Source organism: Polyodon spathula, chromosome 3 (genome assembly GCF_017654505.1).
Source record: "Polyodon spathula isolate WHYD16114869_AA chromosome 3, ASM1765450v1, whole genome shotgun sequence".
Classification (NCBI taxonomy): Eukaryota; Metazoa; Chordata; class Actinopteri; order Acipenseriformes; family Polyodontidae; genus Polyodon; species Polyodon spathula.
Genome location: NC_054536.1, coordinates 80,254,748 through 80,272,586, shown reverse-complemented (window position 1 = coordinate 80,272,586; position 17,839 = coordinate 80,254,748). Strand labels below are relative to the sequence as shown.

Below are 17,839 nucleotides of genomic sequence, written 5' to 3'. Positions count from 1 at the left end.
GCTTGAAAGATACCACCTATAGTGTGTGCCAGATTTTAAAATATATTCAATTCAAGCCTTTGGCAGGACCTGTTTGGCACGAGGAGATCCACTGCATTACATTAATATGGGGGCAATTTTACTGTACTGTAAGAACTGATGTTCTCAAAACCTTCTAAAACCTTTATTGTATAATGTGCAAGTATACTAATCTATAGTCAGAATTATGTATGGCTTAATTAACTACTGAGAGTTAATTAAGTTTTTGTCTGATTCCGTGTTCTCAACATACTTCATTTTGCAGTCATGGAAATAGCGAGCGGAAAAGCCATTTTTGCTTGCATGTCATTTGTCTTTGATCTGCACAGCGAGGGGTTTTGCAGCATTTGAGCAACTCAGACTGAATCAAATAGGTCTAAAATTAAACTCTGACAAATATACTGGCCTAGTCCAATTTTATTTTATTATTAATATATCCTTTCTGGAACATGCAGATAAAAAATCAAATATGTACACCTGCCCTTTTAATGAAATACTGATACATGCTGATGAATTGTCACCCATTTCTTATTCCCATTTAGCATTTTTCTTGTTTTCCTATATATATATATAATAAAGATCTATGGTTTGGCACATTGAAACACTTGTAGGATGCTGGCCTTTTAAATGAAAGTACACAACCCACTCAATATCACAGGTGTCGGGGTTCAATGTCGAGGTCAAGGGCCGCGATACCCATACAAAAACAAATAGGGTAACAAATACTCTACAATCACTCCCTTGTTCTATCGGGGGCGTCAGTGTCCAATATAAGTCCTCTACGCATCCCACTTTTTCTAATTTTTCATATAAAAAGCAGCACACTGTTTTAATTCATACAGCGGAGGGTAATTGCTTCTCATTAGCTTCAGTCTCCAATTAATTTCATGAGTCTTCCTCTCCTTTCTCAAATGCACAAACCCGCTGCATTGAAAGAATCCATTCCCAACATAGCAGGCTTGTTGCTAGTAAGCTGACGTCACTGCCTTGTGACTTGCTAGTGCATTGCTGCCACATGTGAACACCTGGCTAAAATAATAAAACCTTTGTGTTATTGTGAAATACGTGTGTATATGATAACGATATGTTATTAGTGCTTTGTTTTTAACTGTTTTGAATATTTTTGTTTGTAATGTGCAGTATGAAATAAAACAAACAGTAATTCCAAGTGCCTATGTATGTTGCAGCTAAGGCATACGCAGTTACAGTAAGAATGGGGAGCCAACTCCAGGACCACAATATATCCGAATCCTCAGTATAGCAAGCCTACCCAGAGCTTCTAAAATGAAAAGCCCACACAGGACACTTTTCAGCTTTGATCACATATCTAAGTGGTAAATTAGGACTTCAGAGGTGCATTTAGAGAAAACAGGAATGGATTCCAAATTTACAAGCATTGTCCATCTAATCTATTTAATAAACTCTAAAAGAAAAAATAATAATAGTACACCGAGGGGAATAATATGAGCCAAGTTGTCTTATGCAAATGGAGCGAATGGCATACAGTACGGAGACACTGGCTCTTGCAATCTGGATAGCATGACACTGGTTCCTTCAAATGACATGAAGTCTAGCATAGACATGGGGCCTGATTTTCCACTGTGGGCAAATTACCCATGTAATACATTTCCTATTGAGCAGGCAGTTTCCCTGTGATTTGCACATTGGCCAAAATGTATGCAATAGTGTTGCATAAAAGAAAGAACAAAATAAAAAACTTAGAAAAGGGTTTGCAATTGTATACTGAAAAGTCTTTTTTTTTTTTTTTTAAATGAGAAAATACCAACATGTTATATTGGCAAATGCCCAATTTTAACATTAAGCAAATGTTTTGATATAGTTGAGGAATAAATTGGGATAATATAAAGAATGCACTGGAGGGATCCACTACACAGTCCCTATGAATCCTACTGCATCTTACAATTATAACCCATTTCTTTTCTCTTACACCTATACCAGTCAGTAACATACAGTATGACCGTAACATGTAACCTGCTCCTAGACCATTCCCCTAGAATATCAGTAAGCATTGCATTCCTGTGCTGAAACTTGGTCAAGTTCTTATCTTGGTGCAGGGGCAAACATGTTAACACTTGTAGGCCATCCACTTTTATTTTATTTTTGTCATTATTTTTTACAATTTGAATTCTGATGTAATGATCAAGGAAAATCACTTATTTTCATCCTGGGGGGAGCAGATACTGTATGATTACAGCTCAAGTAATTGCTGGATTTGGGAAGAGGCCAGAAACCAGGGGGAGAGGCAGCTGATTGAGAAGGGCTGTGATTGGAGGTTCTCCACTCAAGCATCTGCCAGCAGGGCTGGAGTGGAATGTGGAACCGAATCCTTTAGTTAAAGATAGAAATTGTGTGCTGACAGGAGCCAGTGTCTAATTTCAGATCCCTGCCTGCCTCCTCAAACTGTGCCTTGTTGTTTTGCTCTCTTACTTTATTTTTTGCCCCGAGGCACAGAACTAACGTTTTGATTATTTGTTCAAAAAGAAGGATACAAAAGTACAACATTTCACAGTTATGAGGGATTGAACAGAGGATGGTACACAAAGGAAGGTGAGTAGAGTAAAAAAAAAATATATATATAAATAAATCAAAAATGGAATCCTGGCATGTTATACATTCAATGCTAATCAGGTGTTTTTGATGCTTGGATTGCATTAGTTGTAGTTAATTTATAAGCAAAGCATGTAATAAGATTTTGAACTGCCCTCTCAGTTGCTGGACTGCAGCAAGTTACAGATCTTAAGAGGATGTAGGTGCCTTTGTTAAATGGTGTTTTGAAAGCTAAAACACTTATGTGTTACATATAGTGCTTAATATTATTTTGTAGTTTTTTTTTTTTTTTTTTTTAATACTCTGTTCGAAACTCAACCAGGCAAGATCAGAGTTGTCAAAGTTGAAGTAGTACATGATGGCTTTTGAGCAGGTGTATTTTTAGAATAGCATACATTTTACACACACTACTATGATTATATATATATATATATATATATATATATATATATATATATATATATATATATATATATATATATATAATATATATATACACACACACTTAATTTGAGAAAAAAAGAAGCTAAAAAGTACTGCACATATGAACCCTTAGACTGTTTGTTTGTTTTCTCTTCGAGTAAATTTTGCAGAACATCAAAAGCTTTTAGTACTTCATTTAGATTGTTTGTAACTTATTTTTCATTGTTGGGTAGTTGAGCTTTTCTAGTTTAGTTTAGTTTTGTTTGCAGTTGTTTTGTTTGTTCATTTAGCCGCTGTCATTGACATGCTGGCTGGCTGGTGGAGGAGGGGGTCTGTAATTTGAATTTAAAGAGCTGGAACTGCTTTAAATGTACAGGAGTGGTGGGTAAAGTAAGGTTGAATTATACCATATGTTGATGTAAGTTATACTGTAAACATTATACTGAAAAAAGAAATACAATTTACATATGTAAAGTCTTTAAAAACTGTAATTAAACTACTTTTTATTAATGTTTTGCATTATACATTTGACTTCGGAATACATTTAAATTTAAAGTGCTATAGATCTTTTTCAAGTGTATCCTCCCCATAGAGGGGCTTTGGTAGCTCTCCTGTGTTCTGTGGTTAATGGTGTAGGATAAATTGTGGTTAAAGTTCTAGTTGACCAAACTATCTAAAACAGTTCTAAATAGATACTGAACAACGACCTCTTGCAGAATATTCAGATAAGTTGATTACAAAGCATATATTTTCTTTTTACACATATTTTCAACAACTTCATCATCCACGTCACAGTTCATTGAATGCATTGCTTACATGTTTAATTTTACATTAAGCTGTAAGTATTATGTGTTCAGCACTTGCTTGAACATATATAGATTTGTGAGCTCTCAACAAAAGTACACTCAAACAGTACACTGTTGGCTTTCTAAAAATGCATCTCCACAAGTGTAGCTGATATGAGTTTGTAAACCTGCCTCTGACACCTATTACTGTTATATCTTATAAACCGTTTAAGTTTGCAACTTCAGATTTCCAATTTAATTTCAGTAAACTGCTCTGGCAAAATCTAATGGCACACTTCCCTTTGACCTGTGACCTAAGATGGACGATATGTTAGGTGACATTTTGGTTTCTGAGTGATAAAGACCCAATGCTTTGAGATACTGGCTTCATACTCAGTACATATACATTGGTTTGCAGAAGTGTTTACCCCCTACCAATAATGTCACATTTTGTTGATTTACAAATTATTTACACACAGTTTTCCAAACAAACTTTTTTTATTCAAAGCTGTAGTGGTTAAACTGAACATTGTTATATGAGGAGGAGGTTAAATGTCAGCAAAACTTGCAAAGAAAATGTACACAATAAAATTTACTGGTTAAATAAGTAATCAGCCCCTTAAGTTAGTACTTGGTAGAAGCACCTTTTACAGCAATTACTGCTATGAGTCTTGTCTAGGTCTCTTCTAGCTTTACACAGTAGGATGGAGACATTTTTGCCCATTCTTCATGGGAAAATTGCTCCAATTCTAATAAGTTTGTTGGGGATCGTCGATGGACTGCAATTTTCAAGTGTCACCATAAATTTTTGATTGGATTCAAGTCATGACTTTGACTGGGCCACTCAAGAACATTAATTCTCTTCTTGTTCAAACACTCCATTGTGGCTTTGGCTTTGTGCTTTGGGTCATTGCGATGCTGAAATGTGAGTTTCCTACCCAGTTTGAGACTTGGCTGACTCAAACAAGTTTTCCTCAAAGATTCGCCTGTACTTTGCACCATCCATTCTCCCCTCTGTCCTGACAAGCTTCCCTGCTGAAGAAAAGCATCCCCATAACATGATTCTGCCACCACCATGCTTGACAGTTGGGATGGTGTTTACTGCTAATGTGCAGTATTGGGCTTGCACCATGCTTGGAATTTATACCGAAAATTTACATTTTTGTCTCGTCTGACCACAAAACCTTTTCCCACATGTCTGCAGTATCATCTACCTGCTTTTGCAAACTCCATACGTGCTTTAAGATGAGGCTTTTTGAGTAATGGCTTATTTCTTGCCAAACATCCATACAGGCCAGCTTTGTGTAGGGACCGGCATATTGTTGATGTGTGAACACTGACTCCCATCTCAGCCACAGAACTTTGCAGATCTGTCAAGGTCATTGTTGGCTTCAGAGTGAAAACTATCAACAAACTAGTTTCCTGCTTGCCCGGCTGCTCAGTCTGTGAGGGCGACCTGATCTGGGTAGTGTCTGGGTGGTATGAGCATCTTCCACTTCTTAATGATTTGGAAGATGCTCATATATATATATATATATATATATATATATATATATATATATATATATATAGCTCTGGAAAAAATTAAGAGACCAATGCAAAATTATCAGTTTCGCTGGTTTTACTATTTATAGGTATGTGTTTGGGTAAAATTAACATTTTTGTTTTATTCTATAAACTACTGACAACATTTCTCCCAAATTCCAAATAAAAATATTGTCATTTAGAGCATTTATTTGCAGAAAATGACAACTGGTCAAAATAACAAAAAAAGATGCAGTGTTGTCAGACCTCGAATAATGCAAAGAAAATAAGTTCAGATTCATTTTTAAACAACACAATACTAATGTTTTAACTTAGGAAGAGTTCAGAAATCAATATTTGGTGGAATAACCCTGATTTTCAATCACAGCTCTCATGCGTCTTGGCATGCTCTCCACCAGTCTTTCACATAGATGTTGAGTGACTTTATGCCACTCCTGGCGCAAAAATTCAAGCAGCTCGGCTTTGTTTGATGGCTTGTGACCATCTGTCTTCCTCTTGATCACATTCCAGAGGTTTTCAATGGGGTTCAGGTCTGGAGATTGGGCTGGCCATGACAGGGTCTTGATCTGGTGGTCCTCCATCCACACCTTGATTGACCTGGCTGTGTGGCATGGAGCATTGTCCTGCTGGAAAAACCAATCCTCAGAGTTGGGGAACATTGTCAGAGCAGAAGGAAGCAAGTTTTCTTCCAGGACAACCTTGTACTTGGCTTGATTCATGCGCCCTTCACAAAGACAAATCTGCCCGATTCCAGCCTTGTTGAAGCACCCCCAGATGAGTCCAATTTTCAGCTTTGCCCAACATCTGGTCGTCTCATGGTTAGACAGAGACCTGGAGAGGCCTACAAGCCACAGTGTCTCGCACCCACTGTGAAATGTGGTGGAGGATCAGTGATGATCTGGGGGTGCTTCAGCAAGGCTGGAATCGGGCAGATTTGTCTTTGTGAAGGGCGCATGAATCAAGCCAAGTACAAGGTTGTCCTGGAAAGCCGAGCTGCTTGAATTTTTGCGCCAGGAGTGGCATAAAGTCACTCAACATCAATGTGAAAGACTGGTGGAGAGCATGCCAAGACGCATGAGAGCTGTGATTGAAAATCAGGGTTATTCCACCAAATATTGATTTCTGAACTCTTCCTAAGTTAAAACATTAGTATTGTGTTGTTTAAAAATGAATCTGAAATTATTTTCTTTGCATTATTCGAGGTCTGACAACACTGCATCTTTTTTGTTATTTTGACCAGTTGTCATTTTCTGCAAATAAATGCTCTAAATGATGACAATATTTTTATTTGGAATTTGGGAGAAATGTTGTCAGTAGTTTATAGAATAAAACTAAAATGTTAATTTTACCCAAACACATATCTATAAATAGTAAAACCAGAGAAACTGATAATTTTGCAGTGGTCTCTTAATTTTTTCCAGAGCTGTGTATATATATATATATATATATATATATATATATATATATATATATAGATATATAATAATATATAGATATATACTATTATATATATATATTCTTTTGCCACTAAACAACCCTGAGCTATAAATCAGATATGGTAGGGTGTTAAATCCAATATTTTGGGGGGAATTTAAATATTCTTGTGGTGAATTTGACATTAGAATAAATAATGAATAATGTAAATATGGGGAATAGGTGGTGTTAGCTTTTGTATTAACTAGAACTATAATTCTTCTTCACTGTTGTCAAAAATATGTATGTTGAGGTTGAAGTATACATTGTATCCTTAGTAGGTTATAGAGTAGTACTTTTTATTTGCAATTTATTAAGTCTTACCCATATACCCATGAATATTGTACGTATGTATTGTATGCGTAAATGCTGTAGTAATTAATAAAAAAGACGACTAATCAAGACAAACATTCCAAATATAATATTGTATCATAAAGTTTAATTGTATATATGTGTTTATTCTTATATTTCAAGTGTGAGTATAATCAAAATATTATAAATATTAATTTAATTGTAGCATTAGCTACACCCCTGCAGCATATGAAGTTTGTAAGCTGTACAAATTATTTGATTTTCCTCTAGAGTTGAGTGTTACAAATTGAAAGCATATCATGCATGTAATTGTATATGGTATATCCCTTTCCATGATGACCTCTGCTATTGCAAATCAATTAGTTTGTCCTTGCTATTATTCAATTGTAGAACTGACTGCACAGCACTGAACTGCATTAACCGCAATTTCACTGAGCGCTGATGTGTGTAGAGACAAACAGCACAGTGGCACGGTTATGCTTTGATACAGAAGGTGTAGACTAGAGAACATTTTCTGAATTCTGAATTGCTTGGTTGGTCGTTCAGAGAGGGAAAAAGAAATGTTTGAGAGAAACATTACCTTGCCACACCCACTTTTTTTGTTGGAGAATAATAATATGGAACAAAAAAAAAACTGAAATATTAGTCAACTCATCAGAAAACATTAAAACACATCCAGATATAATTAAACTTGGTTTGGACCGTCCTCTTTTTTTGAAGCTTCAGAAAATCTAGGTCATGGTGACCTACTTATGCATGAGGTCTGGCTTCTCATTGGTATAGGCTTATGAAGCCTTTGAAGTTATGTTTTCACAAGCCTTTAAAAATCACTCATTGAATGTCCATTTTTTTACTTCAGAAGTTTAGCAGACCCAATTTGCTTCATCAAAAGAGCGCTGTGTTGATATTTCTCTAAACTACAAACACATTCTTCTTTCCTGGTAATAACTGTAACAAAATGAGGAACAAAAATAAAAGGAAAATGATTTATAAGCTGGCTACGTATTACTATTGCTTTGGAGAAATACTATTTCTCATTTGATTTTAGAGTATTGCCTGTGACATACTGTTACACAACCAGCAAACTTTAGCTGTTTTTTTTTTTTGTTTGTTTGTTTTTAATCACTTCACTGAGGCATCATCCAGTACATGGTACTAGCAGCATATTGTAATGCACTGGGAATTGCAGGCACTAAGTGTGCACATGCTGGTGTGTGACCTAATACTACCTACAGAGTCAGATGGAGTTTTAAGGGGTACAGTGTTTTGTCTGCCAGTGTACTTAAGTGTCTATGACTTCACACCTTGCAACTTTTAAAATTTGTTGTACAGCATGATAGTAAATGGTTTAAACACATTTTTTATTTAGACACATTTAAAATGCAGAGTACTTTCCCACAATTATTACATTTTTTGTTTATAAAATCAATCTACTGATCTATAGGCAAGGCAGTTGCTTATTTTGGAGGAATGATTTCCTGAGTGATTTACAGTATTATGGAAACCATTAAACATTTACAGTAACTTGATGGTCATGTCTGGTACATTACATGTGTCTTGATACATCACTGTTGAAATGTAACTATTTCCCTTCTGTCTTTAAGCCAAGGGCATCAGTAAAACATCATGTTTTATAATGTTAGTAAAGATGTAAGTTAAGATGGGATATTATCCTCGTGGGGTGCATATCCCTATCATCTAGGATAAGAGGTGCCTGTAACAATCCTATTTAGATCATGATAGTCACAAAATTGTAAGGAAAACTGGTATTGACATTTCAGGATTACTGTTTAGATCACGGCGATCTGCAAACTGTATTATGCAGATGTAGTACTAGCATTTCATTGGCTGAGAGATTGAACTGTGCTTATTAAACCATGTTTTGGCAGTTGTGCTATTCTACTTACTGTGGATGTAGGTCATGGTGATACACTATTTACATGCTTTTGTATTTTAATGTGAGCAAGACCTTTCAAGTGGTTGGTACCCTGAAATTTAACCCTCATTTTTCTAAGAAAGCAGTACAACTGGGGATGGGGCTTTTGTTGTTGGAGAACTTCACTGAGACAACTTTCTCACTAACTATCTTGGTATCCCTGTATAGAAAACGGTCTCCTCTTTAAAAAATATGCAAGAGATTTTAATAACAGTCTCTCCCACCCTTGCTGTAGTGCCAGAAATATGATCCACTATGACCAACATTTTCTCTTCATTGAACCCTCAAAAGTAAGTTTCTGGCTAAGGACTGCCGAGGACAACACTGCATTGAATATTTTACCAGTCTTGGAAGTCACCACACAAAAAAAATCTTGTTTTTTGGTAAAATAGAGAACAAATGTTCTACAGAGTCATCCAGCATTGTGAGTAAATGTGTCATATGTTTAGGGTACAACTAAACTTGAGACGGATTGATTATTAAAATCCTTAGCATATTTTTAAAAAGGAAACAATTATTGCTTGTTTCCTTATCCATTTAATAAACAAAAAGACAAAAAAAAAATCACTAGGGCAGAATAAATGTTCAAACCAAAGACTAACCGGAAAGCTGTGCTATCGCCTTCACCTTTAGCCAGGTGAAATCAAATGCCGGTTTAGTCATCTAGTCTCTTTTTTTCAATGCTTTGTAGTATGTCTCCAGCATATGTAGCTAGTTTCTGGAAGCCTTCTCTTCACTTGAGACACCTGCTGTTGTCCTTCCTCTTCTCATTGTGGTGTCCTTATGAAAGCATTAATGGTTGTCCAAAGAAAATATCAATGTGATGTTCCTTCGTAGTCTTCCAGTCAGGTGGAAGTGGCTCTACAGCTGCAAGACTATTTTTGGCTGATGGCAGTTTTTTTTTTTTTTTTTTTTGAATGAATGAAATACCTCGAAGCCCAACCAAGGTAAACGGTTCTTTTCCTGCAAAAGGTAGGAAATGCCTGTAACCAGATTGGATTAACTCCAGCAGGTCAATCACAAAGCTAATATCTGACAGTACACTGACACTGCACATTTTCAGGAAGTTGAAATCACACATGTGAATGTATTGTGTAGATCTGGTTTCCTGGAGAGAGAAAGGCAAGTACAGGGGTTGTTGCAGAACCTATGTAGCAATCAAAAGTCCTGTATATCCCTTGCCATAAAGGTGATTCGTTAGAATGGAAACTATCTCTACACTTCGTTTATTTAGTCAGACTGTGACTTTATTGCATCCTTCTCTGCCAGATTTAATACATGAGCATAATCATGAATTGATGATTCAGCCACAGAATCAGGAAGGATTCCATGTTGTGAATCAAAGTGAGAGGGTACATTTAGGTTGTAGTATTGTCTATCCATTGCAAAACCAGCAAAGCAGGGCCTGATGTGATCTTTTGACACCTGCAACTTCTGTTCCAGTACTTCTGAAATTTACTGCATAATCAGTTGCCCCGCATGTTGTACAGCAACAGGCATGCTCAAAAATGGATGGTGATATGTGCTTTTCATCCAAAAGGAGGAAACAGGTGCCAGGGGCTTGCATTGTGATTCATTTGTGATTATACTTATCCACAAGAACAACAAATGGATGCAGTTCCCCAGTGCAAGCAAGTTCTGTATCCAGCAAGACATTCTTGAATTTAGTAAAAACAGCATTATCTACATTGTCAAAGAATTCATGTGCAAAGGTTTAGAATGGTTAATGTTTTCCTCATCTACCCCATTTGCATTAGAAGTCTATCTCTCTCAAAATCAAGGAATGATCTTGCTTCCAGGTGCCCTTTATATTCAAAGGAATGAAGTAGAAGTCTACCCTTTTCATTCCTGTTTCTCACTTGCCTAGAGTATTGTGCCGTTGCTGTTCTTTTCATGCTTCTTGGTGCACTGCTGTTGAAATGTGATATTTTATGCCCTTTATTAAGTAACAAAATGCAAGAGGAATTTTGAGAATTTCTAAAATTCACTCCAGTGGAAAAGTTGTAATGGATGAATGGCAGAAATCTCATTAATGGTACGAGCAAGAAGTATCCTGTCATCACCCTGTTTGTCTTCTGGCCCTTCATTAGATTTTGGCAATGCAGCTGCACTTGCTTTGACTACCTGTAAATCTTCAAGTTTTTTTTTTTTTTTTTTTTTTTTAATATGCCAGCCACCTTACTTTCTAGACCTTTAAGCCTTACTCCAACTGACTGTCTCTACTTCTTTCTCAGTTACACTACATCCTGTGCCTGATTCTTCTTCAGTTTATTTTCTTTGCTTATGAGAAGTATTTTATATACTTCCAGCAGAGACTGTTGTGCTAGCAGTATCCTCACTTTGTGTTGCTGCTGGAGAGCTAAAGGATATAAGCCTTTGTCCATACTTTCAAACAGTTCTCTGTGTTGTAATAATAGCGTGAATTAAAAGCATTTTGCATTGCAAAGACAGGCAGGACTGCAAACTTCCATGGCTATTTAACCCAACCATATAATTTATAATCACAAAATATTTCAAATGTAGTTACAGTCTGGTAACAAAACTAGTTTACACAAAGTAAACTCTTTCGGATACTGGTGAGTATAGCGAAAGTGGAAAACTTTGTGCTCGTAGTAAAACCTGGAATGGGTGACACTGCTAAGCAATAGGAGTCTTATTTCCAACTCTGGGTATAGTGGTAGATATACTGTAGTAGAGGTACCCTTTAATCACCATGATCATAGAGTTTAGCTATATCATTAGAGGTTGTCTGTCTATCTGCCCGTCTGCCAAAGCCTATGAATCACGTAAAAAGGAAATGCCTGAACATGAAAACACTTGCAATTCCCCTTGTGAGAATAGCCAGCCTTCAACAATGCAGTTTGGAGATTATTCAAATAACGTTTGTCGTTGCTTGTTATAGTTATCATCACCTGCAGTAATTCTGATAACTGGTTCATTCTCTCGAGCACTGTAAGAGTCCCAGGGCACTTTGATAATGAAGTGTTTGAAATCTGTTTTGCTTAATGCCCTTATCAGTGGTGCTGATTCTAAAATTTGATGAGTGATGCTTGATGAGTGCTGCTCTGATGTTTTCATATTTTACATTCCTTTACTACATTTGCAGCCCTTGAGACAGCTGTGCTTCTGCCATTTGTTATAGAGGTTGCAAATAATCAGTGAATAAGCATGTCATACACAACAAGCAATCCATTATCCTGTTTGTTTTTCTGATCTCACTGGGAACAGAAAGAAAGAGCTCTCTCTTTCTCACCCTTGTGGCTTCAAAAGTCCTTTGAAACGGGTGCTGTCTTTGGGTTCACCAGGTACATCGAAGTGAACCACTAACCAGTGCCACATTCTGCCTCCAGTGGTTGTAAGGAAAAGCACAATTGATCAGTGCAGTTTTTTTTTTTTTTCTGTGTTTACTACTTCCATTCGAGGGTTGCAAGGGGACAGGTTAGTAACTACACTCCTGCGTACCAGCTGAAAAAAAAAAAGTATTTTCTCCAGTTAATAAAATATAGCTCTGTAGATAAGTTTTGAAGTGCAGGTACTATAAATAAGTCATTTCTCTGCAGCAATTATGAGAAAAAAAGAAAATTTAATCCAAAAATGTACATTCTGGGGGTTTTTTTTAGTTTTTTTTTTTTATGAACACAAATTCTCTGTGCTGAATTACAACACTTTTTTTTCAACTGTATAACTAAATAATTAGCCATCCTTGTTTTACGTGGGTGGCATAATTACTAGTTGTAAGAGAGAAAAAATGTGTAATTATTTTGCTGTGGGTGACAACACAAATGTCCTGACCCAGTGAAGATGCAGTGAAGCGATTGGGGTGTTATTCAAGGGCAAGTCTGTAATTTATAACACTGGCGTGGGATATTAGGTGGTGGCATACCTCAGTTTCCTCAGCAGATTTAACAGTATCTGAGTATCTTAAATCTGCCCTTCCAGGGGCCTTGGCTTGAGAGTGCATAACTCAGCACCAGTGGTTGAGCAAAGGTTATTTAATTCTCAACACAGTCTATTTCCAGGCTTTGATTGAATGTGACAGAAGTCACTCATACAAGAAATAGGGTGATTTGCTTTCTTTCAGTACACAAAAAAGTGACTGGTTAACCTAGTAAGATTGTCAGGATGATCTGCAATATATTATATAAAGGAAGGATATTGACAAAACAACCTATATGACCTATACTGCCTGATTATATGTAAGAGAGAGTGGCCTTGTCAATCTCAGATAGGGCCAAAACCAGAATACAGTTCTCCCTCACTAACACAGAATACAGTTCTCCCTCACTAACACAGATACAGTGCTCCGTCACTAACACAGAATGCAGTTCTCCCTCACTAGTACAGATACAGTTCTCCCTCACTAGTACAGATACAGTTCTCCCTCACTAATACAGATACAGTTCTCCCTCACTAATACAGATACAGTTCTCCCTCACTAGTATAGATACAGTTCTCCCTCACTAATACAGAATACAGTTCTCCCTCACTAATACAGAATACAGTTCTCCCTCACTAACACAGAATACAGTTCTCCCTCACTCATACAGATACAGTTCTCCCTCACTCATACAGATACAGTTCTCCCTCACTCATACAGAATACAGTTCTCCCTCACTAATACAGAATACAGTTCTCCCTCACTAATACAGAATACAGTTCTCCCTCACTAGTACAGATACAGTTCTCCCTCACTAGTACAGATACAGTTCTCCCTCACTAATACAGAATACAGTTCTCCCTCACTAGTACAGATACAGTTCTCCCTCACTAATACAGATACAGTTCTCCCTCACTAATACAGATACAGTTCTCCCTCAATAATACAGATACAGTTCTCCCTCACTAATACACAATACATTCTCCCTCACTAGTACAGATACAGTTCTTCCTCACTCATACGGAATACAGTTCTCCCTCACTAATACAGATACAGTTCTCCCTCACTAATACAGATACTCCACATGCCCACCCTACTCGTGCCTCCATTCTCCACACACTACAGTGTCATCAGAAACCCTGTTCTACACAGTTGAGTGTACCTAATTATTATTCATCCCAGAGGAGTCTGTAAAGTTTCTAAAAGTGCTGGCCCCCTGTACTTCTGTGGGACACAATGGAGTGAACAGTTATGAATACTTTCACGATCTGAAACAGACTGGAACAACAGTAACATTCGTTCTGCTCATATTTGCTGATCCCTAGTAATATCTTTATCAAAACAAGATTGAAGCTGCACATTGTGCTTTGCCATCACCCAGTCCTCATCTTTACAATGCTGAAGCAGCTCATTAGTTCAATGTGGTAATTCCCATTTAAATACAGTAATTTATAACATAGATTCTTCTTTGAGAATGAAGAATAATGGGTTCATGTATGACTTCTTCTGTTATTGATAATAATACCATAACTCACAGGAGCGCATTATCTTTTCAATGACTAGTTACTTAATCATGTTTTATTGGAACATAATATATACAATTTTCTTTTTCTCTTTCCTGAGACACACTCTCTGTTATAATTTTATGCCTGTCTCTCCCAGGAATCATAAGTGGTTTAAACTTTGTACTGCATGTTGTCTCTCCTACTGATCTCTATGCACAGCAATGCACACTTTGTATGGCAGAACAGTGTGGAAATAGACTAAGAGTGATGGGTGCCCTCCCAGGCAACAGCTGACACTGTTAAGAACCAAGACAGTCCAGGCAACACCAGCTTAGACACATACATTATTTAAAAGGAGGTATAATTAGGGCTGGAACTCTAAATAATCTGTAAAGGCTCATTCCCCTGCTGAGCACAGTAATTAATAACATTAATCACTGACGTACTAGCACAGCTGTATCTTGGTAAACCTTGCTTATTTTATGACATTATGTGGGAAGTTGCAAAAGCCAGCTTAGCTGGTGTGCAGTGTTGTTTGTGCCTGCTCTCAACATTCTTCCCCCAGATTATAATGAGCTTTACAACCCTCAAAGTTTAAAAGTAATGACTTCTGGCAGCAAATCAAACGGTAATTAGGACTTTTTCTGGCTTTACAAAGTAGCGCCTGAAAGACTGTTTGTTTTCTGGCTGCTCTTTATGCTGTTATGTAAATGTAATGTTCTGGTTTTTAGCAAAGGGGTGTTTTTTGTCTGTCGGTTTCAGCAGTTTAAAGTACAACTGCAATTTCTTGGGGAATAATAATTATTGGTCCCTGTCGTTAGTGTTTTATTGTATGCCATGTACAATTTACAATGACAATGTACAATTTCACAAAGTAGAAAACTTTTTTTTTTTTTTTTAAACACGCGTTAAACATTGTCTTAGGAGCGGTTTAGGGTCTCAAGAAAATAAGAACGCACCGACTATTTTCACTTGTTCTGATTATATTGATTGTTAAATATTAAAGTATAACTTGCCGTCATGAAGAGCGGTTCTTATTACAATAACTCAAATATTGTGTTTTGCCGTCTCACTTTTTTATATTTTCAATGTTATGATGCTTTCAGCAACTGCTCTTTTTACTAGTTGCCTGCCAGTGTAAAGGCAGACAAATTGAAAAAAGAAATATATACACGAATACACACATTTCTTACCCTCTGCCTTATACTGTTTTTTGTTTTGTTTGACTTCATCTGTAAAAAGTCAGTTAAAAAAATGAGAGTATTCCTTCGCAAGGCTGCTGAGTTTGTTCACGATGTGCGCTGAAGGATTTGGTCAGACGCAAAACCCCAATTCCGACAGTATGAGGAATGTTATGCAAATTAAGTGGGTGTCTAATTAACATACCCCAATGCAAAAATCATTAGGAAAGATAATCACGTAATAGGCCTAATATTTACTTAGTTATAAAACGAATGCTGAGTAAGATTTCTGTTAAAGTGCCAGTGCAGCTTTTCTTCAGTTCACATACTGTATCAAAAGGGAAAGAGAGAAACAGAAGTTGGATTGAGAAGTTGTTTACAGTTTGAACAACACCGGTACTGTATTTACTGTAGAATATTGCTTAAATCACTAGTATAGGGAATTGGGGGACATGCTGTAGGAGCGTTATAGCGAGGGAGCACTGTACATATTAAAAAAAAAAAAAAAAAAAAAAACCTGTGAAGTCTATTTTACTCTTGCCCAGTGTGTCTTGATGAAAAATACAACCCGTGGTAATGATGACATACGAAAAACGCACTTTTCTAAATGCAGAATCAGAGATGAGTGTTTCACACAGTACAGAGTAGATGGGTGCAATTATTAAACTTGGATTTATTGATATTGGCAATCAGTTTTTAGGTTTTTACTACTGTAACTTATCTGTAAGTATAAAAAACAATACATAAATTAAACAAGCATGACCGAAGTAAAGGTGGAGTTTAAAATCTTGGTAATAGAATATCCTTGGTGGAAGTGTGCATATGCCTCAGACTCATTCATTCCATTGTTGTACCCATCCACCTGTCTACAGTTCACTGTTCTGAGTCATATCGCAACTGTACTGGTACAAAGCTTGCTCTTGTCTGGGTTTCGTATTGATAGTTATACCTGTACGACACCGGTAACAATTCCAGTGTGAGCAGACATTGTGATACTGTTCCACAACGATTAGCGGTATAAAAATGCAAGTGTGAACAGGGCTTAAGATATCCTCTTTCCAATCCACAATAATGTTCACACAAGCATATACACTCATACTCTACAGCAGCGGTCTCCAACCCTGGTCCTGGTGGGCTGGTGTCCTCCTAGTTTTTGTTCCAACTGTACCCTAAATTGGACCAATTGAGTGCTTGCTGAAGCTTAATTTTATCATTCCAAAGAACAATACTACGCAAACAATCAACAAACCTATCTGCTAACTATTTAAAATGTAAATAACATTATGCATGTGCCCAATGAGCTATTGATGTAAAAATGGTGCGTTTTCATTGTTCATCAGTATATATTTTCACAATGTGTACAGAGAACCCATTAGTGTTATTTCAGCGCAATGATTTATAATAAACTAGACACTAACAAGCGTATGTGTATGCGATTCATTTAAAAACGGACACCTTGTTATTTCAGAGTACTTGTTTGTCTCACGGCATGTCCGGCTTAACAAGGGACTACTGTAATTCATAGTCTTCTTAGGTCCTATACAATATGTCGTAATCATAATGGGAAAGATAACTAGACCTGGCTTTCAAGTGTTGAGTGAAATTATTAGAATTCAGAGCTCTGCAAATCAGTTTACAGCAAACATGTTTTTCTCTGTTCCTTTCACATAGGTTAAAAAATACTTTATCCTGCCTTTTATATTAGAACTGCTGGATTCACTGCAGCCATGGCAACATACTACATGATGGGGTGTTTTAGATTTGCCTGGAACTGAGTGCACTGATGTCGGTGACTCAAGTTGGCTGCCCATGGAAATGAGGTATTGAAGGCTATATCCATACTCCTCCTAATCTGTTTAGAAAGGCAATGATATAAATACAGCATTGCCATTCTATTGAAAGGTGACTGGTAGTTGTAGTTGTAACTCTTTGGATTGGCATTGGGATAAGTCTCACAAATTTTAGATTCGCAGTCCACTTCCTGGCTATTCAAATGTACCCTCCAAACAGGAACAGTATGGTACTTGATCACAGATATACCTTCATTTCTTCTTGATCAGTCGTTTTAGCTTATTTTAAACAGCTTCTAAAAACTTTTTTATTATTAGTTTTAGATTTAGGTTTAGTATTACGTACCTCCAAATTGAAAAATTAAAACACTCAATATTGCTGAATTTGTAAATACTTCTAAGTTCAGAGATTTAGTTAAATTTAAA

General features: G+C 36.7%; 1 protein-coding gene across 30 annotated transcripts in view; it reads left to right on the top strand.

Moving 5' to 3' along the window:
* LOC121313467 (dystrobrevin alpha-like) overlaps positions 1–17,839 on the top strand; it is a 106,307-nt gene that overhangs the window by 21,329 nt on the left and 67,139 nt on the right. For 3 of the 30 annotated variants that reach the window (XM_041246043.1, XM_041246057.1, XM_041246045.1), the window contains exon 1: positions 2,119–2,586. The exons of 1 other annotated variant lie outside the window; for it this stretch is intronic. In XM_041246043.1, the coding sequence (XP_041101977.1) occupies positions 2,570–2,586 (17 nt within the window). In that variant the 5' untranslated portion in view covers positions 2,119–2,569. Of the gene's footprint in view, positions 1–1,956; positions 2,587–17,397; positions 17,444–17,839 lie in introns of those variants that run through there. 26 more of the 30 variants (XM_041246058.1, XM_041246067.1, XM_041246063.1 and 23 more) reach the window with 18 other exon arrangements.